Source organism: Vulpes vulpes, chromosome 10 (assembly GCF_048418805.1).
Source record: "Vulpes vulpes isolate BD-2025 chromosome 10, VulVul3, whole genome shotgun sequence".
Classification (NCBI taxonomy): domain Eukaryota; kingdom Metazoa; phylum Chordata; class Mammalia; order Carnivora; family Canidae; genus Vulpes; species Vulpes vulpes.
This window is the reverse complement of record NC_132789.1, coordinates 4,618,175-4,645,982: the sequence shown is the minus strand read 5'-3', so window position 1 is coordinate 4,645,982 and position 27,808 is coordinate 4,618,175. Positions and strand designations below refer to the sequence as shown.

Sequence of the window (27,808 nt, the reverse complement as noted above, 5' to 3'; positions counted from 1 at the left end):
GGTTTTTTTTTTTTTTTCAGTTGCATTATGAGTAGAATTTAGCCATTTGTTCTGGAATCATGATATAGTCTCTGTTCTTTGTACACATTGTAATCATGCCCACACCCACACCACTATCCCATCTTTAGTGAGCTCTCATCTCAACTTCTGCAGTGCTTCCTGCTTCCTGTCCTTGCTGTACTCCTTAAATATAAAGGTACATATACTTCATGCCCCTGGTGAGAATGGAATACTTAGGAACGTGGACTAGAGTTACATGCTTTTGTAGTTAACTCCTTGAGAATTCATCCAGAGGAGAGGGCATATGTAAAAAAAAAAAAAAATCCCAACTTATTTTTACATCTTTCTTAGATTGGGGTTGGCATTGCTTACAGCTGTTCATTACAAAGTTGATTTTTTTTTTATTGACAAGTAGCTGTTATTTTTCAGGTTTGCTATCAGTGAATAACAAATCTATAAACTGGGAATAATGCAAGGAATTATCTTGGAAGGGTTGTTGAGTAAACTGAATGAGCAATTAATTACATGTAAAGTACTTAGAACACTGCCTGTCATTATCATCATTGTTATTTACTCATTGATTCCATCTCTTACCCATCTTCAGGTTTAAGGTGGATAATGAGAGGCTGATTTAGAAAATCAAATGTGGACCCACTTAGTGCCTGAGCTGAGACTAGCACTCCAAGAGTGAAGGGAGCACTTGAAATGATTATCCGTTGGGTTGATTCTGGTGGAGCCTACTGTTGAGTATTCTGAGGATCTCGCTGCTGTGGCCCAGTTTCCCATCAGCTTCTCCTGTTGACTCTTTCTCTTTGGACAAGTGTGGAAGAGCATCTTCACTAGAGTCCCTTTGTGAACCTGCCTGGTGGTTCTTTCATTCATTCATAGAAGCAATCTCTCGTAGCATCTACTGCAATACCTACAGTTATTGAGCTCTTGCTGCTCATTATATGCCAATTCTGTTCTAAGCTTTGTACATTTTCATTAAATCTTGATGGTACGTATTTTTATTATCTCTGTATTCCAGGGAACTCAGGCACAGGGAGAAGTAAATAACTTGTGGCAGACCTGGTAGTAGACTATAAAAAGCCATTTACACACTCCTACTCCACTGCCAACTCTACTCCAGATGCCCACTTTCCCAGCCTCCTCTGCAGGTAGGCTGGCCATGTGACAAGCTTTGGACTTCCGATGAAAAGGAGCAGGCACAAGCAGGTGTACTCTCCATCCTGCCTTCTCCCTGTGTAGACAGTGGGCAGATGGCTGGTGTGATGGATGCCATTTTGCTACATGAAGGAGTGGCCAAGAGAATGGCAGAGAAGTAGCCCTGACCTCGGGGAGTCACTGGACCAGAGGCAGCAGCCACGGTCCTCCAGACTCTGGTTCTGTAAGAGGCATAATTAGACCTGTGTTGGATCATTTCACTTGAGTCAGGTTTTCCATGACTGCAGATCCATTGGAACAGAGGCTGGGCTAGCTTCAAACCCAGACAGTCCAGTTCCAGAGCCCACACATGTGACCTCTCTTCTGCACACCAGATACCATCCCCGGTTCTGTAGATGCAACACAGGTCAGAACAAAGGGGGCTGAGACACTTGGGGAGTTTACAGTCTAATGAGTCATCAGAGATGGAAACACAAACACAAGATAAACATAAGGTGAGCTGTGGTGGTCATTACTGTGCAGGACAGGCTAGGGCAGTGCTCATTCACACTGCGGAGGGCAGAAAAGCCCTATTCCTCTGAAGAAGTGGGCATGGAGGCTGAGATGGCCGGAGCAGAGGCAAGGTATAGTGGAGGGCTCTGCATGGGTAAGAGCGGGAGGTGTGCTGAGTGTGTGCTACCGTGGAGAGAAGTAAGAGAAGTCTGTGAGGAGGAACAGGAGGAAGGGTGAGAGAGCCGGAGGGTGGGCCAGGGTCAGATCACCACTGGCAGGGAGCATGGGCTTTATCTTAAGAATAACCAGTAGGATGCTTTCAAAGAGCTTGAATCTAGGAGAGAAATGATCTGAATTCTATTGAGATGAAAAAGAATCTCTTCAACTGTCATGGGGAGAGTGAATACAGGACATGGGTTGGAGGCCATTGTGGCTGTCCCAGTGAGGACAGTCTCTCTGTGGGGGGGTGGCCATGGAGATGGCAAGAATGTAACAGGTGAGACAGAAGTCATAAAGGTAGATCCTACAGGACCCCAGGGATCGGCAGAGGAAGAGAGAAACTAACATGATGCCAGTGTTCACAGATCCCTGGGCTAGAGGGGACTGGGGGCACATGGAGGCTTGGTGGGGAAGAAGGATCCTGGGTCAGGTCAGGGGTGCAGAGGTTGATATTCTGGGACTAGTTCTCTTCTGTTACTTGTGCTGTTATTTGTCTTCTTTTTAAAATATTTTATTTGTTTATTTATTTGAGAGAGAGAGAGAGAGAGAGAGAGAGAGAGAGAGATAGGGGTTGGAGAGCAGAGGGAGAGGGGCAAGCAGACTCTGGGCTGAGCTCAGAGACCATGCAGGGCTCGATCCCACTACCCTGAGATCACCACCTGAGATGAATCCAGAGTTGGCCACTTAACTGACTGAGCCATCCAGGTGCCCTGTTATTTGTCTTCTTAAATTGAAACTGCACTGAGGGCCACGTTCATTGTTTTAATAAGCACAAGCTATCACTTACCAAGTGACCCTTGAGTGGAGATTTGGCGAATGTTGGAAGGCACCCTGTGCAGAGCGTGAGCCTGGTTTTAGGCTGGGATGTGGGGTGGGGTGGGGTGGGGTGGGTGGCAGGAGGGGTTGTGGGGGGATAGGATGATGCCCCTGCCCCTGGGGGTGGAGAAGGAGGTCTAGCCGTCAGGCTTCCTGAGCTCAGGCTGGGATGAAATGCTCCCGACTCCGGAATTGTCGTGTCGCACGACCTGGGGAGTCGGTCCACGCAGACATAGTTTTAGTGGCAGGGCATGAGCTAAGGTGGAAATGGTCTGGCTGGCGGCCCCTTCCTGCTCGTGGGCTTCCCCATGTGTGACCTACACCCTCTGCTCTCCTGTGCAGGACACAGAGGTGCTGAACACAGCTGTCCTCACCGGGAAGGCCGTGTCGGTTCCTGTCAAGGTCGTGGGCATTCAGGAGGACGGCTCCGTGGTGGACGTGTCAGAGGCTGTGGAGTGCAGGTCTGCGGACGAAGATGTTGTGAAGGTACAAGGGTCCTGACCATCGGGCCTGCCAGGGGTCTGGTCCTCTGAGGGCCCTTCACTCTGTCCCAGGGTCTCATTGGGCTGGAGCGAGGGTGACAACCCCAAGGAGTGGGGGGCTGACCCCTCTAGAGGGGGCCTATCTATTCCCTCCCCAGAGTGGGGACCCCCAGTCTCTTGAACAGAAATAATTTTCTTCCCCTCCTTTTGGTCATGAGACAATATTTCCCTCATTTTAGCAATCCACATGTCATCTCAATGTTTGCCAACTTCCAGTGTAAATAATATTATTTACACAACATATTTTCTTCAATTGTCTCAGTTTTTCAAACTTAAATACTAATTTAGCCTCTGAAGGGAAGGAAAAAATCTTCCTCTATTCTTCATGTCCTTCTAACTGGACTAAGAATTAAATTGACATGAGATAGATTAGCAGGAGGAAAAAAACAAAGGTTTATGAAGTGTGCACAGAGGTCCAGTCATTAAATGGGAGACCTAAAAAAACCAGCAAGGTAGGCAGTTTTTGTGCTTTTTCCACCAAGAGACAGTGAATCTGGGAGGACTTGAGAAGACAAAACTTCACTTTGGAGGCTTTAGTTAGTAAGGCATTCTATCAGACAGGCAAGGCACTCTGACCAATTCAGCTAAGGCACACACCTAGGAAGACATTCTAGAAAGAATGTGGACTGGGGTAGTAAATCAATAAAAAGTAACAAGGGATGTTTATACAGCTTTCTTGTTTTTCTTACAACTTTCTCTAAATTTCCAAGCTTGGTGATGAGGATGTCTCTTTACTTCCAGGTACAAGGAGGGCACCTTTCACATGGGAAATTTTGGGGTGCTGACGGGAAGGGCTGAGTGTCCTTGCACAGGTTACGTCTAAGTCTTTTATATAAAATAACCAATAGGCCCCTACACTTCGTTATAAAGATATTATAGCCCCTGGTCTTAATATGCTAATTTTTTGTTAATATACATTAAAATAGATGACTCTTAAAATAGAAGTCCTTCCAAGTGCCTCCTAACTTAATTTGAGTACCAGTGAGATTCAGCTCAGTTTGGGTAATCTGGCCATGAGGCATTTCCTCTGGGTTCTTCGTTTTAATTAGCTGTATTTATGACTCCAAATTCAGCCAGGAATCAGCCCATGGTTTATTTCATGTTCTTTGCAGGGGTCTGTGTGAACCACCTCATTTAGAGTTTCTGCTGGTGTTTTCTTGGCACTCTGCTTGGCCATTTCCTTTTGCAGCGGACACCTCCTGGAGGAGGGACTTGGAGCTTCTCTCTCAAGTTACCAAGGGAGCCCCCAGGTCCCATCCATTCATTCTAGAAAAAACCGTACTAGGTTCTGTCTTCCTTCACATTCTGCACGCTCCTATTTAGAGGGTAAATGAAACTTGGTTCCAGGCTGAAGAACTCCAGATTAGATAGAAAAGCCTCTAGGGTTCTCCTCATGGTAGAAAAGATCTGGGAGGGGCTGATTGCTTCTCATGGTGGCCTACAGGAGGCTGTGCCTTAAGCCAGAGATGGTTTTTTGATAAAGAAGAATTGATGTGTCTGTGAGGCCTAATTAAAAAAAAAAAAAAGTTAATCCTTAGGAAACCCAAATTTGGCACAACCTGCTTCCTGGGCTTGGAATGCTAATTCTCCCTGGAGACAGAAGGGGGATTGGCTTCAAAGCACAGGCAGCCTTGCCCTGGGGCTCCTGGCGGGCCTTGTACTCTGTGGGCAGGTTTGATTAAACACATCTAAAGCCTGCTGTATTCAGAGTTTGGGAAGATCTGAGCCAAGTCAAACAAGCTCCACCACACGGAAGGAGAAATACTGATGGTGCATCGTCCTTGATTGCCTTTGACCATGCATGTTATTTACCGTCCCCATGTCACTCCAGAGGGGGAAATGGTGTGGTTGGCATATGGAGGTGGCTCTGAGTGATGGCAGCCCAAACAAATGGCCCACATCTGTAGCCTCCTACACCTGTACTCCCTCCCAAGAGCCTAGGGTCCCTCAGGGTGGGCCACCTCCCCCCCACCTCCAACCTGAAGAGCTCTGTCCTCCAGTACTGCCTTATACTCACTTGTTATCCAGGCACAGATGTGAACTAGAAATATCCTCTGCCCAGTCTGATAGATACATTACTTTGGAAGACAACCGTTGGGGAATTTTTTGTGTTTTTGTGTTTTTGTTTTGTTTTGTTTTGCTTAACTTTCACTTTTGTGGCCTCACAAAGATGGAGATTTCTTCAAGCAAATTATGATCTTCAGAAGAACAAAGCAGAGTGAGCAGACCATCAAGCTCAGGGCTGCTTTTGAGACTTTTCAAGGGGAAAGCCAACAGAGCCAGGTTCTGTTGCAAATCCTGGGGCCTTAGTCAAGCGAATGGTGTTAATTAATTGGCTGTGGTATATTTATCATGGCTTTAGTGTCAATATTTGTAGCAAATGTCACCTCCACTCCAAGACAAACAGCATCACCCACAGAGCTGCACCCTGGCCTCAGTGTCCTCTCAGGGGCATTCCCAACCACGGGGGACATTTGTTAGTACCTCACGGGGAGGACCCCCCCCTTAGCCTGCACAGGTGTCACTCAGTTACTCCTTCATGGTTGCAGAAAACACTGTATACTCCCCAGGGAGGATCTTGTGGGGTGCAAGGAAGATATTTGGTGCCTTGGAAGTTCTGTGCATTGGGACTATGATTTAGGTAAGGGGAAAAGTATGAATTTAGGAAGATGTGAATTTTAAACAGATTGGCTTCTTTGACTTGGGATTGAATGACTTTGAAATTTGGAAGCTTGGCCAAATCTGACAAGATTGGGAGGGATAAATTTTAACTTCTATGTAAAAACCATACACACAGAAGGGGGTGCATCTTAATAGTAGTGTATGTATATATGTGTGTATCTATTTAATTTTTTGCCACCCTCTAAAAATTGTCAAATTCACGTAGAAATCTGGGTTTCTAGCTTCTTATGAAAATCACAAGGTCAGGTTGCTTCCTGGGAACCTCATGTGGAGCTGACTGGAGCGTACCCCTGTGCATAATGCCTGGGCCCTCCAGATCATCACACTCCCCACCACTCCCTCTCACTCCCCTTGGAGGCTTGTGGGGATTTTCCACTTCTTGCTGCACTCCTGCTGATAGTTATCTGATAGGTTTCAGAGGAAAGTGAGGCATGTCTTGTACCCTGGTTTCTGATAAAAATCCACAACAAATGCTAGCTCTTACTCAGTCACCCTGATGGAGAATTTTGTGTCTTTCTAGGCATGAGAGCAACCCTGGAAATTGGAGTATCTTCTTCTCATGGGTGTCAGGGGCGTGGAGGGCCCTCGGCGTCTGTCACAGAGAGATGCTTGGAGGATGCCTGAGTGTGTAGCCTGGTGATGAGTAGAAAAGGCCCAGGGGCAAGGTGAAGAGGGAGACAGGACAGCTCTCTAAGCCTTCCAGGGGCAGAACGAATTCTGGAGGTGGAGTAGATTCATGCTATTTAATCACCAGAGTGGAAATTAAAAGGAAGCCTCTCTAGCTCACTATAGAGAAAGAGAATGCAGAGGTAGTGAACCCTTCCATTAAGATTTCAGACAGAGGACCTCGGCTCATATCCTGACTCCGCCTCCCTCTCTATTTGACCATCCCTTATCTGTAAAACAAGGATGATAATGACACAGTGTGGAACCTTCCATAGGGAAAGTCAGTGTATACAGCAGAACAGTAATAAAAGTAATCCTGAATGAAATCCCTGGGAGAACACCTGGGTTCAAAAAGTTCAAAAGATAGTTGATATTTAAAAAAAAAAAAAAAAGTATTGCATTTGAGCTGCAGCCAAATCTCCTGGGGCATTGTCAGTCAAGGCTAGTTTGAAAGGGAACACTGGGGATATCTACATAAATTAGATTGGAGCAAGGTTCGTGGTGAGATACGTGCCCCCCTCTTAACCTTCTTTCTTACAACTTCTGAGAGAAGTATCATCAGATGGCATCCCCCAGTCATTGTAAGCACATATAATTAAATTTTTGCTTGTCAAATCTTTACATTATAGAATCCCAAGATGGAGTTTTGGGGATGATTAAATATGTTTTTACCTAAAGGAAGCCACATAGTGCAGGATCTATAATAGATCAATAAACATTTTATCTACATACCAACATCCATATTCATATCTGTGTATTTTAACCCCAGCTTGATCACAAGGTCTACAGAGTCTACAACTTTGTTTTATTAACAATGTCCCCCACCCAGCCCTAAGCAGATCTGGAACATAGTGGGGCTCAGTAAATATTTGTAGAATCTATTAACAAATGAATAATGAATGAATGCTAGAGTTTCTTGGAGATGGAACAGGACAGTGGGCAAGAGTGGTTGCCTGGTGTTTATTGGAGCATCTCCAGTGGATTTCCTGTTATTGGAAATCTTCAAAGAGCATGGGGGAGAAGGACGTGGCATTGGGTAAAACCTGGCCTTGGCACTATAATCCAAGGCTTCTTCTGTTCTCATGGGGAGGCTCTTGTCCCACCTGCCCATGGACACTGGCGGGCAGGGCAATGTATAAGGAGCCTTGGGAGCTACAGAGGTGGAATTTTGTCATTGGGAACTGACAGCTGAGGAAATGGGCATTAGTAGTTAAGATTTGTTGAGAACGTAGTAGGTGACAGGTACTATTATAATGAGGACATTAGAAATACTGATCCATCTTGTCTTCACAACAAGTCTTCAAGGCAGGTGACATTCCTACCACCAAGTTTGTACATGAGGAACTGACATGTGGACAGTGGATGTGGGGACAGAGTTCCCACACAGCAGCCCCTGGTCATCTGGAATTGTCATCTGACGTTGTGCAGGGCAGGGGAGCCCTCCCATGAACCAGGAGCAAAGCATCATTCTGTGGCTTTCTTATCTGGAAGTCTGTGATAATGGACTTTTTCTAAATTTGTCAAAGACTTTTGTTTCCCACCTCATCACTTGAAAGGTGGTATATTAGTTTCCTCTTGCTGCTGTAACAAATTACTGTCAATCTAGTAGCTTTAAACAAAGCACATCAGTTATCTTACTGGAGGTCAGGGATCTACAGTGGATCTGTGGGGCTGTGTTCCTGTCTCCTTGCGTTTTTTAGCTTCAAGAGGCACCTGCATTTCTGGCTGTGGCCCCTCTGCCATCTTCAGGTCGGCATTAGAGCATCTTTCAACCTCTCTCTCCCTCTCTCTTCTTTCTCACCTCTAGTTCTGTCACAGTGTTTCTGACTCCACCCTCTTAAGGACCTTGGTGATTATATTAGGCCCACCTGGATAACCCAGGATAGTCCTTTTAATCTAAAATCCTTATTTTAATGAACTTTCCTGTGTGTACTAGGGCTGCCATAATAAGTTCCCACAAACTCAGTAGCTTAAAACAGCATACATTTCTTTTCTCCCAGATCTGGAGGCCAGAAGTCTGAAATTGAGCTATTGGCAGGACTCCACTCCCTCCAGAAGCTCTAGGGGAGGATTATTCCTGCCTCTTCCAGCTTCTGGTGGCTCCAGGTCTCCTTGGCCTATGGCTATGTCCCTCTAGTCTCTGCCTCTGTCTTCACTGGGTCTTGCCCCTGTGTCTCCAGTGTCTCCATATGGCCTTCTTCTAAGGGCACTTTGTCAGTGGATGTAGGAGCTGCCCTCACTCAGAATGATCTTACCTCAGGATTCTTAATTACATCTTAAAATTCCATTTCCAGGTAAGATCATGTTCCCAGGTAGCAGGGGCTAGAACTTGGTCATAGCACTTTGGGGCCATAAGTGAGCCCCCGACACCACCACGTAAGGTAACACATCCCCAAGTGCTGGGGATTAGGGCGTGGACGTCTTGGGGGAGGATCTTTATGTTGCCCACCACAATGTATTTTCTTGTCTTTGCTAAGTTTCTTTAAAGGTCCTCAGAAGAAGGAAGAAAAATGCAATTTCCAAGTTGTAATTATGATTTAATCTTTGACTGTATATCCTCCTGACACAGTGATGGCCTCATGTCCTCGTGTGTTGGTAATTGTACTGTTTGTCAATGATCTGTGGTCTCCAGAGCCACCACAGCCAGCCACACATGGTCAGCAGGGGAGCAACTCATTCATGCTTGGAGAGAAGTAAATGTAAGCTCCTGCTGGTCTTGAAGATGGAGCCCTCCATCTTTTTGCCTGCCATAATTAAGTTCCCAGCCTTCTAGTGTCAGCTGGACTTGCGATAATGAGATGCTAAAGGCCTCATAAAAGGGCATTAACATTTTAAAGTCTTCTCTGCCCCAGGGAAGGATCTTGTTTCCAAAGTTGGTCTGTGAGGAGTAAAGGAAAGTGGTGGAAGTGCTGTAAAAAATATAAAGTTTTCTGCTGCTTGCTGAACAATGTATGGGGAGCTGGGGAGAACCAGATGTCTCCTCTGGAGGACATCAGCTTTGATAGAATAGCTGCTTTTCTGGATTTGGCAGCACCTATGAAAGGCCACGTGAGCCCATTTTCCTTGAGTGTTTGATTTCTAAAGAGGATTCCGTGGAAGGTAGGTGTGCCCTGAACCTGATGTTGAAGAAGCACATTTGAGCTGGTGTCACTGAGCAAGGTGGAGGGGCTTGGACTGGTGTGGTAGGTAGTGGCTAGTGGGCAGGTAGTGATGAAATCCTGCATTGGTGAGTTTTGTTTTGTTTTGTTCTCATTTGGTCACAAGTAGTAGAAACCCAAATCTACTGTCTTAAGCCAACAAAGGGGTAGTATATTGAGTTGTACAACTAAAAGAACCAGGATGGCTTCAGGCAAAGTTGGATCCAGGAGCTCATCCTGGATGAGCTTGGTCTCTTTCCTCAAATTCTGCCTTCCTCTCTGGGGTTCTGCACATTTCCTGCCCATGTTCCTGTTATTTCCTGTGCCTAGCACCCCTCTTCCATCCTCTGCACCTGTGGACATCCCAGTGTCCTCTGGTCTTTGCTCTGGCCCCCCAATGCAATCACCTCAGTCTTACCATTGTGCGCCCCCACAGGTCCTCACCTCCGTATGTTCCCCAGGTGGATACATGTCTGAGGGACTTGGCACATGGCATGTCTGCCCCTTGAGGGCAGAGTCCATGTCCCACTGAGGGTCCTGTCCTCTGGGTCTATCGGAGTGAACGGTTACAGCAGCACACAACTAACACACACAGCAACATCACACCAGACTCCTTCTGCTTGTGTCAGATTTGGCCCAGTGTTCCACCCACGCGACCCCACAAGGTGGGTGTGAGCATCACTGAGTTTTATGGCTCAGGAAACAGAGTAACTGTTCTCAGTGAGTTTTGGGTAAACGGTAATCCACTGTATATCCAAATTCATCACACCAAAAAGTAGACAAACAGTTCTTCCTATTTCTTTGCCCATTTATAGACAGACTTTATAAAGACAGATATTTCCGGAAACCCAGATTTTTGTGTAAGAGTTTTGACTTTTCAACGTTGGCAAGTCATCGGGTTGAAAGAGCTCTGCGAGCACATGTGGCCTGGGGTGCCGGTCTGACCTTCCTGCTCTGGGACAGCAGGACATGAGATAGAAGATGACCCCCTGTCACAGGCAGAGCGGGGTGGGAAAGGGGACATTGTCAGAACCCCATGGGCATCGATGAAGAGGCGGCAGGGGGCTCACAATGGTCTCCTCACCGACTTCTCTCAAAAGGGTCCATGTCGGTGCTGGGCTACAACAAGCTTCCAAGGAGCTCTCAGACTGATCCTAATTTTATTTAGAGGGAGACAGAGAGAAATCCAAAGGAGGCTTAAGGCGATTCTTTCTCTCTTAGCAGTGCTTGGCAAAAATTCCTACAGAGAACACTGTTATTCTATTTCTGGGCATGAATTTCCTTCCCTTTGCCCATCACCAGGAGCCAGGCGGCTAAGAATAAGTTGTCAGGCAGCTTGGCTGTTATTGCCTGATTTTGTCTTGCTTTGTGCGGGCGATTTGGACTTTTATTGTACCTTCCTAATTGGGTACGGGCATGTATTTCCTGTTGGCCTGAGGATGGGTACTGCTGCCTTCCCGAGGCTTTCTTCCCATCAGCACCACTGTGATTTCAATATTAATTAGCTCTTTTGTTCATGTCTGTCTTTGGCATCTCCAATTAAGAGCTGACATTCTGGAATTGTCTCTGCGTCATGCAAGGAAATCTTGGAATGAGCCAGAGGAGGCCCGTGAGCCTCCCAGCCTCGCTCCCTCAGTTCACATGGAATGCTCCCTGCCCTCCTCTCCAGGTGCCTCCCATCCTGCTCAGGTCCAAGGTCGGGTCTGTGAATGTGTCTCGAATATCAGACAGGACCCCAGGGCTCCTGGAGACATACTTATTTTGTGTTCAGTAGGAGGAAAGGGCCCCTCACTGATGTTGCAGCGCTTGGTTCACATTTTAAACCCCTGCCTTGTGGCTTTGGTGGTGAGCAGACTGTATGAGCTCTGTATTCAAATTCACTGGTTTTCTCAAAGAATTCAAATAATTTGCACAAACTTTAGTAGTTAACTGGGTCATTTACCTGCAAGCAGTAGGCATAGGTTGTGAGTGGACTTAGGTACAAAGGCAATGTGTACCTAAATCCACTACCATTTTTCTAACAGTGTTTAGAAGTATAATGGTTAGATAGCAAACTGCACCTATTCAAAGGTATACAGATTTGATGTTCCAAATCACACATCCCCATCCCCAAACTCAAGATAGTGAACCTATCCTCAGCCCCCAAACTTTCTTCATACCCCTTTGTAATATCCTACCCCCCCCCATCCCCATCCCTTTCCAGTATCCCCAGGCAAATATTCATCTTCTCTCTGTCCCTGACCCCATCCCCATCCCTTTCCAGTATCCCGAGGCAAATATTCATCTTCTCTCTTTCCCTGAAGAAGGATTGTCATTTTCCGGAGTGCTGTACAAATGGGATCATAGAAAGTGTGTTCTCTTCCTATGCTTGGCTTATTTCACCCACACAGTTAATTTGAGATTCATGCACGTGGTTGTGTATATCAGTAGCCACTTCCTCTTACTGTGAGGTAGCATTCCGCTGTATGTGTATGCCATAGATCATCCATCCACTGGTGGACATTTGGGTGATTACTAGTTTTCAGCTGTCATAACTATTGCTGCTATGAACGTTCATACAGGTTTCTGTATGAATAAGCTTTTGGATCAGAAAACTTGAATTGTATGGTAAGTGTACATTTAACTTTTTAAGACACTGCCAGACTGTTTCTAAAGTGATTACACCATTTTACATTCCCACCATCAGAGTTTGAGAGTGCTAGTACTTCCATACCCTTGTCAACACTTGGTATTGTCAGTCTTTTTAGTTTTAGCCAGTCTACTGGGTATCCACATCAGTGCCATTTTAGTTTTAACTTGCACTTCACTATAGATTAATGGTGTCAGATATCTTTTCATGTGAGATTTGTCATTCACCGATCTTTGGTGAAATGGCTGTTCAGATCTTTTGCCCATTTTTTTAAAAAATTGGCTTGTTGGGCAGCCCCGGTGGCGCAGCAGTTTGGCGCCACCTGCACCCGGGGCATGATCCTGGAGATCCTGGATCGAGTCCCACATCAGGCTCTCTGCATGGAGCCTGCTTCTCCCTCTGCCTGTGTCTCTGCCTCTCTCTCTCTGTCTCTATGAATAAATAAATAAAATCTTAAAAAAATAATAAAATAAAATAAAATTGGCTTGTTTGCTATATAGTATTTAGTGTTAAGAATTCTCCTTTTGGAATTGAAAATATTTTCTTGTAGTCTGTGATTTGTTTTTTCATGACCAATAGGGTCTTTTTTTTTTTTTTAACCATAGGATCCTTTGAAGAACATAAGTTTTTTATTTTGATGAGAACCAATTTTATTCATTTTTTTCCTTTTACAGATTATACCTTTGCTATTGTGTCTAAGGAATAATTGCCTAACCTAAGTTCACAAAAATATTCTCAAATGTTTTCTTCTCAGTGTTTTATCATTTTAATTCTTACATTTAGGTTTATAATCCATTTGAGTTAATTTTTGTGTATTATGGGACCTAAGTACATAAATTCATCTGTTTTGCTTATGGCCATCCAGTTGTTCTGGCACCATTTGTTGAAAAGACTGTTCTTTCCCCCACTGAATTGTATTGGCATCCCTTTTTGAAAATAAATTGATCATAAATGTAGATTTTATTTAGGCATTCTCAACTCCATTCTAATGAACAAGTCTCTCCTTATGATAGTACCACATTCTCTTGATTACCATTGCTTTATAGTAAATTTTGTAATCAGTATTAGTGAACCCTCAAGATTTGTTCTTTTTCACAATTGTTTTGATTATGTTGGGTCTCTTAACTTTCCATATGAACCTCTGGATCAGTTGTCAATTTCTGCTGAAAAGTCAGCTGGAATTTGGGAATTTTGATAGGTTTCACATTAAATCCATAGATTGATTTGGATAGTATTACCATCTTAACATTAAGCCTTCTGATCATGGACATGGGATGTCTTCATGTTTGTATGGTCTTTAATTTCTCACAATAATATTTTAAATTTTCAGAGTGTAAGTTTTGTACTTCTTTTTTGTGTGTGTGTTTGGCCCTAAGCATTGTATTCTTTCTGCTGCTATTGTAAATGGAATTCTTTAAATTCTTTTTTTTTTTAAGATTTTACTTATTTATTCATGAGAGACACACAGAGAGAGCCAGAAATGTGGGCAGAGGGAGAAGCGGGCTCCCTGCAGGGAGCCCAATGCAGAACTCGATCCCATCTGGATCCTGGGATCATGACCTGAGCAGAAGGCAGATGCTCAACCACTGAGCCACCCAGGCATCCTGTAAATAGAATTCTTTAGTGATTTTTCTTTTCTTTTTATTTTTTTAAAGATTTTATTTATTTATTTGACAGGATGAGCCAGGAGGGAGAGGGAGAAGCAGGTTCCCCACTGAGCCTGGAGCTAGACAATGGACTCCATCCCAGGACCCTGGGATCATGACCTGAGGTGAAGGCAGATGCTTCACTGACTGAGCCATCCAAACGCCCCATGATTTTTATATTCAAGTGGTTTCCTGCTAGTGTGGAGACACTTGATCTTTACATATTGACCCTCACCCTGTAATTTTGCTGGGTTTGTTTATTAGTGTTAACAGGTTTTTAAGTGAATTCCTTGAGATTTGCTGTATACAATATCCTGTCACTGGTAAAGAACCACAGTTTATTTCTTCCTTTCCAATCTGGAAGTCTCTTATTTCATTTTCTTGCCTAATTGCCCCAGCTGGAATTTCAGTAAAGTGTTGAATAGAGGGGTACCTGGGTGTGGTTCATTTGGTTAAGCGTCTGACTCTTGATTTTGGCTCAAGTCATGATCTCAGGATCCTGTGGTCTGGACCCTGTCGGGCTCCATGCTTAGTGGGGAGTCTCCTGGAGATTCCCTCTCTTCTTCTCCCTCTGCTCCTTCCCCTGCTTGTGCATTATCTCCTTCCTCTCTCAAATAAATAAATAAATCTTTAAAAAAAATGTTGAATCGAAGTCCTGAGAATGAACATTTTTGTCATTTCTCTGATCTTAGGGAGAAAGCACTTTGTCTCCATATAAAGTTAGCTGTGGATTCCTTTCATTGTTTTCTTCCTTTTTTTTTTTTTTTTTTTTTTTTTGGACATGCCTTTTACCATGACAAGGAATTCCCTTCTATTCCTAGTTTATTGAGTGTTTTAGTGTGAAGGATGGTGGGTTTTATCAAATGCTTTTTTTATGTCTATTGAGCTGATCATACGATTTTGCCCTTATAGTGATACAGTATTATAAAGCTATTTCTGGAGAAGAAAAAAGTTTTGGAATATCTTGAAACTCCCAATGCTTCATAGGTTGGGAAATAATAGAATTCTGGGCCACATCTATTGGGTTTTTGTGTTTAAATCTAGGTTTGTGGGGTGCCTGGGTGTCTCAGTTTGTTAAGTGGCTGCCTTTGGCTCAGGTCATGATCCTAGGATCAGCTTTGGGTTGATCTGCTCAGGGAGGAGTCTGCTTCTCCCTCTCCCTCAGTCCCTCCCACTCCACTCATGCTCTGTCTCTGTCTCTGTCTCTCTCTGTCTCAAATAATTAAAGAAAAATCTTAAAAAAAAAAAAAAGCCTGGAAATCTTACCAGTACTCTTAAAAAAAAAAAAAAAATCTAGGTTTGTAACGTCACACTGTTCAATTGTTTCTCAACTCCAAAACAAATGGGGGAAAATTGCAGCCGCAATTTTATTCTTGAGTCTTTGTCTTAGACTCAAGAATTAGCTAGTTGCCATCCTGCCTTACAAATTCAGAATTTGAAGCAAAGTGCGTAGCGGGAGACTTCTTGTTTGAAGCCTTTGTTGTATGCACATGAGCCAGGTTTAGAGATGGATTTTCTGGAATGCCAAGTAACTGGGATGGAAATACTTATCAGAGCAGGAAACCTGATTTTGTTTGGCTCCTCCTGAGGAATGTCCAGTCCCCTTGACACTGAGCTTGATTTTAGACATTTGTTTAGGGGGTGCCCCATTTGTGGGGGCGCATAGGCTGGTTTTATGTATGTCCTATGTAGTGAAGTGAACCTCAAATATAAAAGTGTTTTTCCTAGCACAGCAAGGAATCGGGTTTATTAGTTGTGGCGTATCCCTCCTTTCCATGAGCAGGTCCCTGGCATTTGCACATGGCCCGTGAGGGACATCACAGACAAGGGAGCTGGGCCCAATTGCTTATTACGTCATTTCTGGTAGCTTCTTACTTTGCTAAGTTTCTGTACTTTTTGTTAAATCTATGGGGGCCTTTATCTAGTCATAGGAATGGACGTGTCAGCCACCCCTCCTCTGTCCTGATGTAACACGGCTGGTAAGCACATCTGAGGGAGGAAAATCAGGGATTGATGGGGGATAGTGCCCACATGACCTGTAGGTAAACAACAGACACACTCATCTTTCAACCTTCTGGATTGGCCACTCCAGGTCAGGAGATCTTGTCTTTTTTTGCTCAATTCCCTCCATGCTAGAACAGCACCTGGCACACAGTGGGCCCTCAGCAAGTACTTGTTGAATGTATGAACTTCAAAAACCTCTAAAAATAGTATCCCAGAGTAACAAAGATCACTCTATGGTCACTTGCTGTAGCCTCCCGTTTGGTTTGAGAAAAGAGAAGAAATCGCTCGAATCTCAGTGCTGTGTCTGGCCCAGCGCAGCCACGGTGGGGTGAGCACAGCTCGTCGGGGGATTAGGCTGCCTGAGTCGATTTGCTTCGGAGAAGGCTGCAAAGGTGGCTCCTATTCTTAGGATCCTTTTGGGGAATTGTGGGTCTGGGCACTAGTGTGAGGTTGCCAGTGTGCAGGCTTCCATTGTGGCTGATTCTGGACCTTCTTTAGTTAATTACTGGTGACAGTATGGAAAGAAGCGTTTGTGATGGTTATTTGGAAGAGACAGATGAGCTCCCTAGTCCTTAGGTCCCAGCTCTCCCCCCTCCCGAGATTTGGGGAGTTCATTCTCAGAAATCCTCAGTCATCAGCAGGAGCAGAGTGGGTGACACCTTCCCTTGTGGCCAAAAGGAAGGAGCAGTAGGACCTCAGTTTGGGCCAGTCTTTCCTTAGATCCCCCTCTTCCCACTCACTTCTCTTCCACGTGCACTTCCTGAGCACATGCCATGGCAGAGCGCTGCTTTCAATGTCATGGGAGGGGAGTGTTATAACATGTCAGTTTCTTGATTTGTTCATCTGTCTTCACTCTTCAAGCTGGCAGCTCCATGATGGGGTGGGACCTGACCAATGTTGCTTGCGGTGCATCCCCATCACCCAGCACCGTGCATGGCCCTGTAGAGCAGGGTGCTGTATGAGTGGATGGTGAATGCAATCTCTTGGGGCAAGGGGCTTATATGCCAGAGATGATGCTGCGATTCATGGATGAGAGGGACAGGCCTGGAGTCTGGTGGGCATGGATTCGGATTCTGCCCTAGTTGTCACTCTGGGAAATCTTGTGGAATCTGTCCTTCAAAACAAGCCTCAAGGACTGATTTTGTGTATGGTAATAACTAGCATTTATTGAGCCCTTCTTACGCATTGACGTCTGAGCTCTTCATGTGTATCTTTTTTTTTTAATTTTTATTTATTTATGATAGTCACAGAGAGAGAGAGAGAGAGGGGGGCAGAGACACAGGCAGAGGGAGAAGCAGGCTCCATGCACCGGGAGCCTGATGTGGGATTCGATCCGGGGTCTCCAGGATCGCGCCCTGGGCCAAAGGCTGGCACCAAACCCCTGCGCCACCCAGGGATCCCCTCTTCATGTGTATCAATTCATGTAGGCTCTCCCCTCCCCGGATTATCTGTAAATTGACTTATTTTGTGCATATCCTGAGATTAAGGTTATTGTTTCCTAATGATAAAAATGTGTCTTGTTTTTCTCTTAAACATTTTAAATGTTTATAGAGAAATTCACTCATGTTAGGAGCTAGTGAATATAAAAAGAAATACCACAAAGTAGAGCTGGGGAGCCTTTTCCCAGCCAAGAGTTAGTTACACGTCCTCATGAGACATGACAGGCATAGATGAAAGGAGTCACCTGAGGAGCTCACAGATTTTCCCCAAATATGCAGGGAATTCAGCATGAGCAATTTATTAGCGTTCTATTGATGTGTATTGCCAGGTCAATATGGACTTTCAGAGAGTAATGCTGCCTTTTGCAGCTGTTGGAAGTATAAATTCTGTCTCCGCTAAAAACAAGGGAACAAGATTTCTCAGAGGGGACAGAGTGGCTCATGCAGCCGCCTATTACACAAATGGACTCTAATCTCTTCCATTTTTAAGAAGGATGGGTTTCCAGCAGTAAAAGATCATTTATATTCATACAATCAATTTATTCATTTTTTACTGATTACATCTTCTAAACTGCTGTTGGATTAATTTGCCATGGAGACATTTAAGGTTGAACTTGAAATGCTAAAAGAAAAGCTCAGACTTCAAAGGAGTTCTGTTGACTTCTGTTTGCCCTGCAGCATTGGGTTAGCCTTCTAAAGAACCCCCACCCCAAATGTGCCATATATTTTTGACCACTTCTAAAGCTCAGTGTAACAGGCTCTTTTTAAAAATTAAAGACCCTAGCCCCAAGCGATTGCCCTAATAAAGTCATCCCTTAATGTTCTGGAGAGCCGGGCACTTTCCATCATCAAGGGTTCCATGTGTATCACTCCCCTGGATGTATGTTTCCAAGATGAGAGAGAGGAATATATCAACGACTTCCTGACATCCTTTGTGTCTAACATTTAATAAATATTTGGGTTGCACTCTGACTTCTTTTCCTTCGAGCACAGTTATGCAAAGAGCAGGAGCCAGCCATGTGCTAAGACTGCCTATGTGTCAGAAGGTCACTCCTGGGGGCGGTTTCTCCTGTGCCTTCATTGATAGTCCTCTTGAGTGACAAGATGATACTGGGAATCTTGCAGGATTTCCCAGCTCTGATTACAGTGCTGGCACTTGGCCCTGGTGAGGGAAGAATGGACTTTAGTCAAATGCATTGGGCAAATGAATTTTGGTTTCATAAATGTGATGTAAATAATATAGAATAAGTTCAACATCTACTGGGATACACTTCCTAGCCTGTGCCCATGCAGATACCATTAATCAATCCCAGCACTCCTTCCAGGTAGAGCCCAGATTCCTTCTCAAGATGAAGCTCCCTAGAGTAGCCACTGTGAGTGGATCTGCACTGGCAAGTAGATGAACCTGTTTCCTATTTCTGGTAGAGTCTGAGGAGCTAAGAAAGGTTTCAGTAAGCATAAAAGAGTGTGGTACTATTGAGACTGTGTGTGGACCTCAAACTTTGATGTGTTGCTGAGAAAACCAAACCAAACTCTTCTGTGCTGTAGCACTGACGTCCTATCATAGTCCGTTGACCCTTGAACAACACAGGGGTTAGGGGCACCGGCACCCCCAACCCCAATACCTTGCACAGTCAAAAATCATGTATAACTTTTTAAAAATATTTTATTTATTTATTTGAGAGAGAGAGAGAGAGAGAGCATGGGCTGGGGGAGGGGCAGTGAGAGGGGGAAAAGCAGACTCCTTGCTGATCAGAGATCCTGATGTGGGATTCAATTCCAGGACCCGGGATCATGACCTGAGCCAAAGGCAGATGCTTAACCAACTGAGCCACCCAAGTGCCCCTCAGGTATAATTTTTGACTCCCCCAAAACTTAACTAGTAATAGCCTACTGTTGACTGGATGCCTTACTGATAATGTAGATGGTTGATGAACACAATTTTGAATGTTCTATGTTTTCTATGCTGTATTTTCACCATAAAGGAAGCCAGAAAAAAGAAGATGTTATTAAGAAAATCATAAGGAAGAGAAAATATATTCACAGTACATACTGTGTTTATGGGGGAAAAAATCCACATGTAAGTGGACCCTTGCAGTTCAAACCTGCATTGTTCAAGAATAGGCCAGAGGCCATAAAATGATAGCCTTTGAGGCAGATATAGCCCTCAAGACATGCTATGTTTGGCTAGGAAAGTACCTTATAAAATATATACATTTAGATACCAACATTCAAAATTAGTCGATTTCACCAAAACCCTGAGTTTTCTGTTTCTCTTGCAAAGTTGGACCTCTGGATGCAGGCAGTGGTAAGCCAGTGAGTGGAGCTGTCCCCTCTGTGTGGGGCTCGGGGGTCTCCCTTGAGTTTGCCACAGTCCCCAACTTCCCTGCCATTCACAGCAGACCCACCTTCCTTGTTTGAGTCACCTTCCTAGTGTCAGAGGGTTTGGTTATTGAGCCAACACCCTGAAGCCCCACTCTAGGCCAGTGGTGTGGAAGAGATACGGTCTAAGTGGGTGGTTATATTGAATTCTATTATAAATACATTAGGTTGGTTAGCTGTAGTAGGTGAGTAGCAGAACAATATACTGGGTGCAATTATGTTAATGTGCTGCAATGTAAGTAGGGGTTTCCACAAAGCTGAGTCATTTCCCGTAAGAACCACTATAATGTCACCATGAGGCTTCTTCTCAGGCTGGACAGAGAAGAGTTTTGACACCCAGAATTTCACGTAGCCCAGGCCATGCCGGCATAGATGCAGAAGCCATTGAGGAGCATCCGGTGACTCCATGCTGTGAGGCGTTGCGTGCACACCGGGCCTTTCGCTGTGACCTACATCCAGGCCGGGCTCCCTGGAGCTGGTCACTGGGAGTACAGGAGGGGACGTCCAGCCCTCTCTTGGGAGCTGCGAGCACATCTAGTCTCTGCCAGTGCTTCTCCACTTGGACCCTTCATATCCCTCTCTTTTTCATTTTGGTTTTGCAGCAACTGGTGGTTAGAACCATCATCTGTATTTATGTTTTCCCTTTGCCCAGAGTCTCAGAGATAAAATCTCTCAGCTGCTGGTATTTATGCCTAGAGTTCGTAATTCACAGTGTTCTTTTATAGAAAAGTTTCTTCTTTAAAAGAAATTTTCATAAGTAAGTGCTTTCAAAGTAAGTTTGGAAAGCATGAACCCGCTCTTTCCCCTGAGAATATGCTTATCCTGCCAAAATGCTTTTCTTTTATGCAACTAATTTATGTGCAAACCCCAAACACCTAAGCTTGTGACTCTGGCATCTGTGCCAATGGAACCTAATTAACTGCGCCTCTCTCTAGCAGGCTCACTGTGTGCAGTCAGAGCGGGTGCGAGAAGCTGGGCAGTGCCATATGCTGGGCTTTCACCAGATAAACAGCTCTTAATCCCTTCTGGGGCACCGTTTGATGAATACGAAGTGCTTGGATCTTTTCCTAAGCTAACAAGCATTGGTGGTGCTTCTAAAATCTCCCAGTGTCAAGGGATGAGATGCTAACATGAAAACATTCCGCAGATAAGCGTATGCTAAACTTTACAACACATCATCATCTTGGGCCTAATTTCCTGGGTGTAGTTTTGTTTAAGGGGCACAATTTTGGAAGCATTTGTTTGTTAGGGTAGGTTCAAACCTTGTTGAATATGATTTAGACAGAGATTCTTTTTCCTGGTGCGAAAGAACCAGACTTCTTTTATTTCTGCATAGATGTGGTCTGATAAACGGAATGCAGAAATTATGCTCTGCACTAGTGCCATTGATTGAGTGGGACAGGAAATGGGACAAGAGGAATTGGTGGTCTCTGTTGTGCAGGAAATGTACTGGGCTCTTCAAGTGTACAGGACCAGCAGTCCCTCCTTACAGTTCAAGTGGATGGAAGCCAGGGAGGCCTGACCAGCCTGTGGGTGATTGTTCAGCCAGTCACTGTCTCCTCTGCTCAGGTGGGCCTTGGATTCATTTTGTGCCCTTGCAGTTCTGCCCAGACCCTGCCATATGTCATCACTAGCCCCGAGCTGGCCTTGAGTTCTAAGGCCCACACTTGTGTGAAAACTCTGTACCTTTAAGACAGACTTATCCCCACCCTCCCCGGGATACACCCCTATGTGGGGTGTCATCAGATAATCTCTGAGGTCTCTTTTAGCACCAGGACTTCAGGGTTCTGAAATGAAGATATGTGTTAGATGGGAAAGGACAGAAGAACAGTGGCCTCAGTTCTGCCCACACTGGCCCCGAGGTGTGCACTTGCCAAGAGGCCTGGACCACTAGGCAGGGATGGGCTGGCTCTGGACCGACCACTTTGGAGAGATGAGGAAATGGCACATCCCAAGCATGGTCCAGCTCAGGAAGCTAGACCGGCCTGCATGAGAAAGAATAGATGAATAGAAATGTGGCTGAGTGCACAGTTGTGGTCAGGCCTGGAGAGGTGGACTTGGAGAGTCTCCTGAGAGCAGGGACCCTGGTGGGACCAGCAGTGCTGCTGAAGGCTTGTTAGCTGGGTGGATGTGGAGGGGCTCGTAGACCTGCAGCCCCAGGCTGCAAACCCTGAGCAGCCCACTTGGTCTCTCTCACAGCCCCTGCACAGTTCTTGTGTGTCTGCAGGGCCCCAGGCCCCAGGCTACAGGAAGTCAAATAAGGCAACATGCTTGTTCTCAAAAGACTTGCCTTACAGTCTAGGAGGGGCGGAGAAGCGTGAGTAGGGTAAGTCTTAGCATATGAAGATTTAAAACAAGGTAGATACAAGGTTCCTGTAGCTGGAGTCCGTGGACTTTTTCTCCTAGAGTGCTCTAGGAGAATTGTTTTGAATTTGTATATTTATTCTTTATGATAGTCTGAAGAGTATCTAAGCAAAGTGTACCCACTGGCAGTAGATGCAGACATGGCTACTTGATTTCGGTTCTGATGTTTGCATTTGTCTTTATGACCCTATGAGGGTTCCAAAGGGCTCAGGGTTGTATCACATGATTATTTACCTCTTGGGCCATTCAATTCTATGCAGTTGGCCAAAAATAACATGCACTCACATTTACATACATACATATGGTAGGAATGATGCATCTGGTAATTTGGCTCTCCTTTACTCTGCCTGGTAGAGTGTAAGTCAGTACCTTTCAGCACAGTCTGTGGGGAAGATGTGTGTATGCTGTAAGCATTTGGCCACCATTGTCAAAGATGCATAGTGCATAGATCTGGGGCTGGGCAAGTGGGTTGCAATGGCTTCATTGATCTCTTCCCCTTCAGAAAGACATTGAAGAATGTACTGAGCATCCCTTTGACCAATGAAATGTTGGAGGGCCTGAAAAATATCTTTACAGAAGTCATAGGCAGTAACAACAACCGGGAGAGGCCGATAACGCTAGAGTCCTCCGCATCGCTCGAGTGTCCCAAGCAGAGAGAAATAATGAAATAACTTGCAGATACCATCCATTTTTGCAGTTGTGTGTTACATGTAAATTATACATATTACTCACATATATACATGTTGTCGTACGTACTTTGGTATTGAAAAATTGTGAATTCTATGCCTTATAAACTAAAACAGAGATCTTGTATGATACTGGTTAGGTGCAATTTTCCTTCCATTAACTTTGGAAGCCAATGGCCATCTGCATGGGTCATTGAGAAAAGAAAGATATCTTTTATATGCAAATGCTATACGTTTTTGCCAAGTGAGGCCAAATGACATTGCAGATGAGGAAGTTAAGACTCCGGTTATCCTTGCTCGTTGTCACACAGTATTATGGCGCATAGTTCAGTGATGTTCTAGGGACAGTGAAGATGACCAAGGTCATATGTTAATGCTTACTTACTGAAGGGACAAGGTAGATGATTAAGTCAGAGAGGTGGATGCATCTGATTTACAAAAGCCTAGCATCACCTGAGGACCCATTTGGGGACAGGTGCATTGTTAGGTCCTAGAGATTCTTATTGTGTACATTTTAATCTGAGCACAGGGCTGTTTGCCAGAGTATTGCAGGACTTTTTAATGAGGCAGCTTAAATTTAACTCAAACTGCTTCCTTTAGATGCAGTGGATTCCACTATTTCCCAAGGTGGCAGTTTTAACATGCTTCTTCCTGAACAGAAGACCCTTGTTCTTAGGGCACTGTGCAGTGTCTGTGGCAGCTGCTGTGACCTCCCCAGCCAGGCCCCTGAGGGAAGCTGTCGCTGGCCATTCTCTTATCTTTGCTTCCAAGTGCCTTGTGGGACTCACAGAGGTCCCAACAGGTACAAACTCCCCTCCATTCATAGGCCCAGGGCCCTTCACTCCTTCATAGCAGCCCATACTTGGTCTTTGGCAAGTCAATAAAAATTTTCACCTGGATTCCTTTTCCTGGCTTATATGGCATCCAGCAGCATCTGCCCAGGGAAACACATGTTCAGTCTTCCTTTCTCCCTGCAGGTGTACATTTTCTTCCAGATTCCAGGGTAGTCTGGGGCCCCACAGCTCAGTTCTCTGATGGGTTTAAGATGTTTTAACTGCAGTTTAATAGGGAAGGAATTCCATGGAGGAATGCTCTTTGCAGCTTTCTACATCTCTGAATTGAAACTGGGAACTGGCTGATGTGATTCTGTCTCTAGCAGAGAATAACCTAGGCCCCTTATGTTAAAAATACTTTAAGTGAAAAACCAAAGAACCAACTGAACAGAGAGAAAGGATCAGAGGTTACTGTAGCCACTATTTGACCAATAAAACAGGAGAGTGTTGGGTCAGGGCACACAGCTTGGGGGAAGAAGGCTGACTCTCCCTCTCCATGACTAACGAGGTGACCTAACTGAGCCTTAGTTTCCTCGTCTGTAAAATGGTATGAATAACTTTCCCACAATGCTCATGTGCAGAATTTTTCAAATTAAAGGCCACTTTTTATGGGATCCCACCAGCATTTTGTAAAAAAAGTGATGTCATGGGATGGCTCAGAGGTGAATAGCATTGAGAAGAGTAAATAGAATGGAATGGAACAGAACAGGATAGAAAATTCAAAGTGACTTACACATAGTGAAGGTAAGTAGATTTTTATAAAACTTTGGCTTCTCTTCATACTTTCTATTCATACTCCTTGTGTTTTGGTCATAATGTAAGATGTATTTCTACTCTGGGTTGTGATTCACAATGCATCATCACTAAGTGCATCAGTTAGTTGTTCCTACATAACAAACAGCCCCCATATCTCAATCATAGGCTACCACAAGCACTTGGCATTGCTCGTGAGTCTTCAGATCTACTGGGGTTCAGCTCATCAAGAGGGCAAACAACAAGAGGGCAAACCCAGTCTTTTTAACTATGTTTTAAGTGTTTTCTTATGACATTTTGCTAAAAATTCTGCTGCACAAACAAGTCATTTGCACCAACCCAATATTATGGAAGTAAGAAAGTATATTTTGTGTCCAGTGGGAGAGGCAGCAAAGTCAAATGGCAAAGGATAAGGATGCAGTACTGGGTAGTCTTGAAATCTGCCACATGTGGCAATTGAGAATCTCAGATGCCATAGAGTTTTATAAATTGTAAAATACAATATTGTTGGGTTTTATCTTGAAGAAGTTCCCCTGCTCTTCCTGTCTTCCTTCCTCCTGTCTACCCATCATGCAGGTGGCGGGCAAGAGAGGTCATATGTATGTAAGAGAAGTCCTCACTAATCTCCACATCTGGACCTGGGAAACTTGCCCTGACCACTCCTGTTTGCTTCTGAAAAAGGCTTTGCTCTGTGTTGCCACCAGTTTGCAGACTATTAACTTTCACTTCAGTCTATGATTTCTTTCCCATTTCCTGTGTTGGTCACTGGATTGAAGAGCCTCCCTGACAAGGTCTCTATTTTCTTCCTGTTACACAACAGGTACTGGGCAGGGTGCCAGAGCATTACACTAAGGCATTCTATCGGCAACTTACATCTAGTGCTCACTCAGGAAGCATTGACCCTATTAGCTCATTTTAAGCCATAAGCTCCCAGCAGTCAGGCAATGAATTTCTTCTCTGACCTCAGTATCCAAACTCATAGTGGGTAGTGGGTATTTGGTGAGTTTGGGGTGGGGGCAATGAATTTGTTCAGTTCAGGCTGAGAACTCTGGGAAAAGCAGCCATCTGAGCTGGACTTGCTGTCTGACCACTACACCAATATATGGCCAGTTTGCAAACAGACCCGGTGAAGTTCAGTGTGGCAGCTGTATTTACTTACTCTTACTGTTACTGTTAGTGAAGTTATGATTACATTTGTTCTTTCTGAGCACCCACCATGTTCAGGCTAAGTGAATTCTGTGGTTCATCTTATTTGACACTCAGAACAGGTGTCCTCATCTGTTGTTCCTCCCTTTATGACAGACCTCCTTTGAAAAGCTTGCTATAGCACCCTCCTCAGAAGCCCATTCTATCTTGAGCCTGCCCCCATCAGGCCTCTCCCATTCCCTAGTGCCTGTGTTGAGGTTTCCAGGGAGTCCTGCACGGCTGATGCTAGTGGTCACATTTCTGTCCATGCCTTACTTCCCAACAGCACCGATAACCAGTCCCACCTTCTCTCTGGGGGCCTTTCCTTCGTAACAAACTGGCACCCTGTGTTCAGTGTCCTTGACTTGGTTGTTGTATTCATGACCTCTCAGTGTTGGCATGCTTGAAGCTTACACACAGACTGTTACTTAGTCTCCTGGCTTTGCATACCATGTGTGCCCGCATAATCCAAATTCATTTCTCCAGCCTGAATCTCTCTCATGAGCTCTAAACATGAGTTTCCAGCTTCTCCCTGATCATCTTCAATGACTAATAAGCATTTCAGGTTTAATATTTTCAAAACTGCACTCCAGACTCTTTCTCTCTTCTCCAGGTGCCTCTCTGCAGCTTTCCCTAATCTCAGGGAGGGCAGTGCCATCCGTCTGATTTCTCAGACCAAAAACCATGGCTTCTCTGTCTCTTTCATACCCGGCCTCGTTTCCAATGGTAAATCCTGCCCAGGCCCTGTGGAATACATCCCGAATCAGGCCACTTCTTACTACCTCCGTCCCTCCCACCCTGACCTGAACCACCCTTGTGTTACTGTTGGACTGGCTCAATGGCCCCCATGTGGTTTCTCTCATCTTGCGATCCTGCCAGAGGTTTCCCGTTAATGTCCTCAAACATGACACTTCTTTGCTTCAGATGCCTCAGCTTCTCATTGTTCTCACTCACTGGGGTAAAATCCAAACTTAGCACTTCCTGTCTCCCCCACTTTCAGAGATGTTCATATCCTCAGGACTCACTTCTCACCTCCTTTAGGTCTCTGCTCAAATGCTACCAGTCCAGGGGAGCCTCCCTGCCGGTTCTAACCAAAAGGGCCCCTCCGTCTCCACTACCTGTGCTTGTACCTGCTCCAGCTGCCTTTCAAACCCACCTAGCCACCTGATTGCACTCCTCCACGAGCTGCTCAGCCTGTCTGTCTCTCCCTTAGACTGCGGGGTCCTTTACAGCGCTGACTGTGTGCCCATCACTTCATCTCCAGCACCCAGGACAGTTCCTGGGTCTCTGAAGACATGAACGAAATACCTGTTAAACAAATAGATGACTTACTCTTATTTACAGATGAGGGATGTCAAGCAGAGAAAAGCTTTGTTACGCCAACATATGCTGTGGCCCTGAGCTTATCTCTGATTCCTCTAAATGATAGAGCAGTGAATGAACATCAGAGCTGGAAGGTTTAGTGCCCCGGGGCAGAGTCTGGCCCCCGGAGGACAGGGAGTGACATTCAGATGTGATGAGGGAAGCCTTTGATCGAGGACCGTCTGGGGCACCAAGTGTTACCCTCACTCCCTCTCCCTGGACTTGAGGACTAAGGATGAAGCTAGTCTGAACTAGTCTGTTCCTAATGATCAATGACCCAGAGCACATCCATGGAGCCTGAGGCAGGGGCAGAGGGAGTGGGGGACTGAGAAAAGGCACAAGGAGTCTTCTGGGACTACGGGAATGTCCTAGGTCTGGGTGTGGTTGTGGATTCACGGATGTGTGCACTGCCAGACTCCTCGAGTGTGCCTTCAGACAGACGCATAACATACATTAGACCTCAGTGCAGTGGAGACAAAATCCCAGCGTGTGTATTTAGGTCCTGCTTTTCCCAGTCAAGTCGTTTGGGGGCAGCACGGTGTCTTCTCCTTGTGTGGGCTGCACTGAGATACTAACCCTCAGGGTTGAGGAGTCCCCTGATTCAGAGGGGCTGAATGTGAACCCCTGCCCTGGCGAGGCAGCCCCTGCTGGGCCTCAGTCTCCGCGTCCCTGCTATGGGTACAAAAGACCTAACTAACATGGAGTATTTGGGGGATTTAATGGGTATACTTCTCAATATAGTACTAAAAGCCATGCGTGATAAGTGCATAGTAAGCACCAGCACATGATAGCCATTATCCCTTTTTG

At 45.1% G+C, this 27,808-nt stretch overlaps 1 protein-coding gene across 2 annotated transcripts in view; it reads left to right on the top strand.

Annotated features, from left to right (window-relative positions):
* The window catches only part of TMEM132B (transmembrane protein 132B), a 371,854-nt gene that overhangs the window by 323,198 nt on the left and 20,848 nt on the right, over positions 1–27,808 (top strand). For both annotated transcript variants that reach the window (XM_072722666.1, XM_072722667.1), the window contains exon 5: positions 3,034–3,177. In XM_072722666.1, coding sequence (XP_072578767.1) covers positions 3,034–3,177 — 144 coding nt within the window. The remainder of the gene's footprint in view (positions 1–3,033; positions 3,178–27,808) is intronic.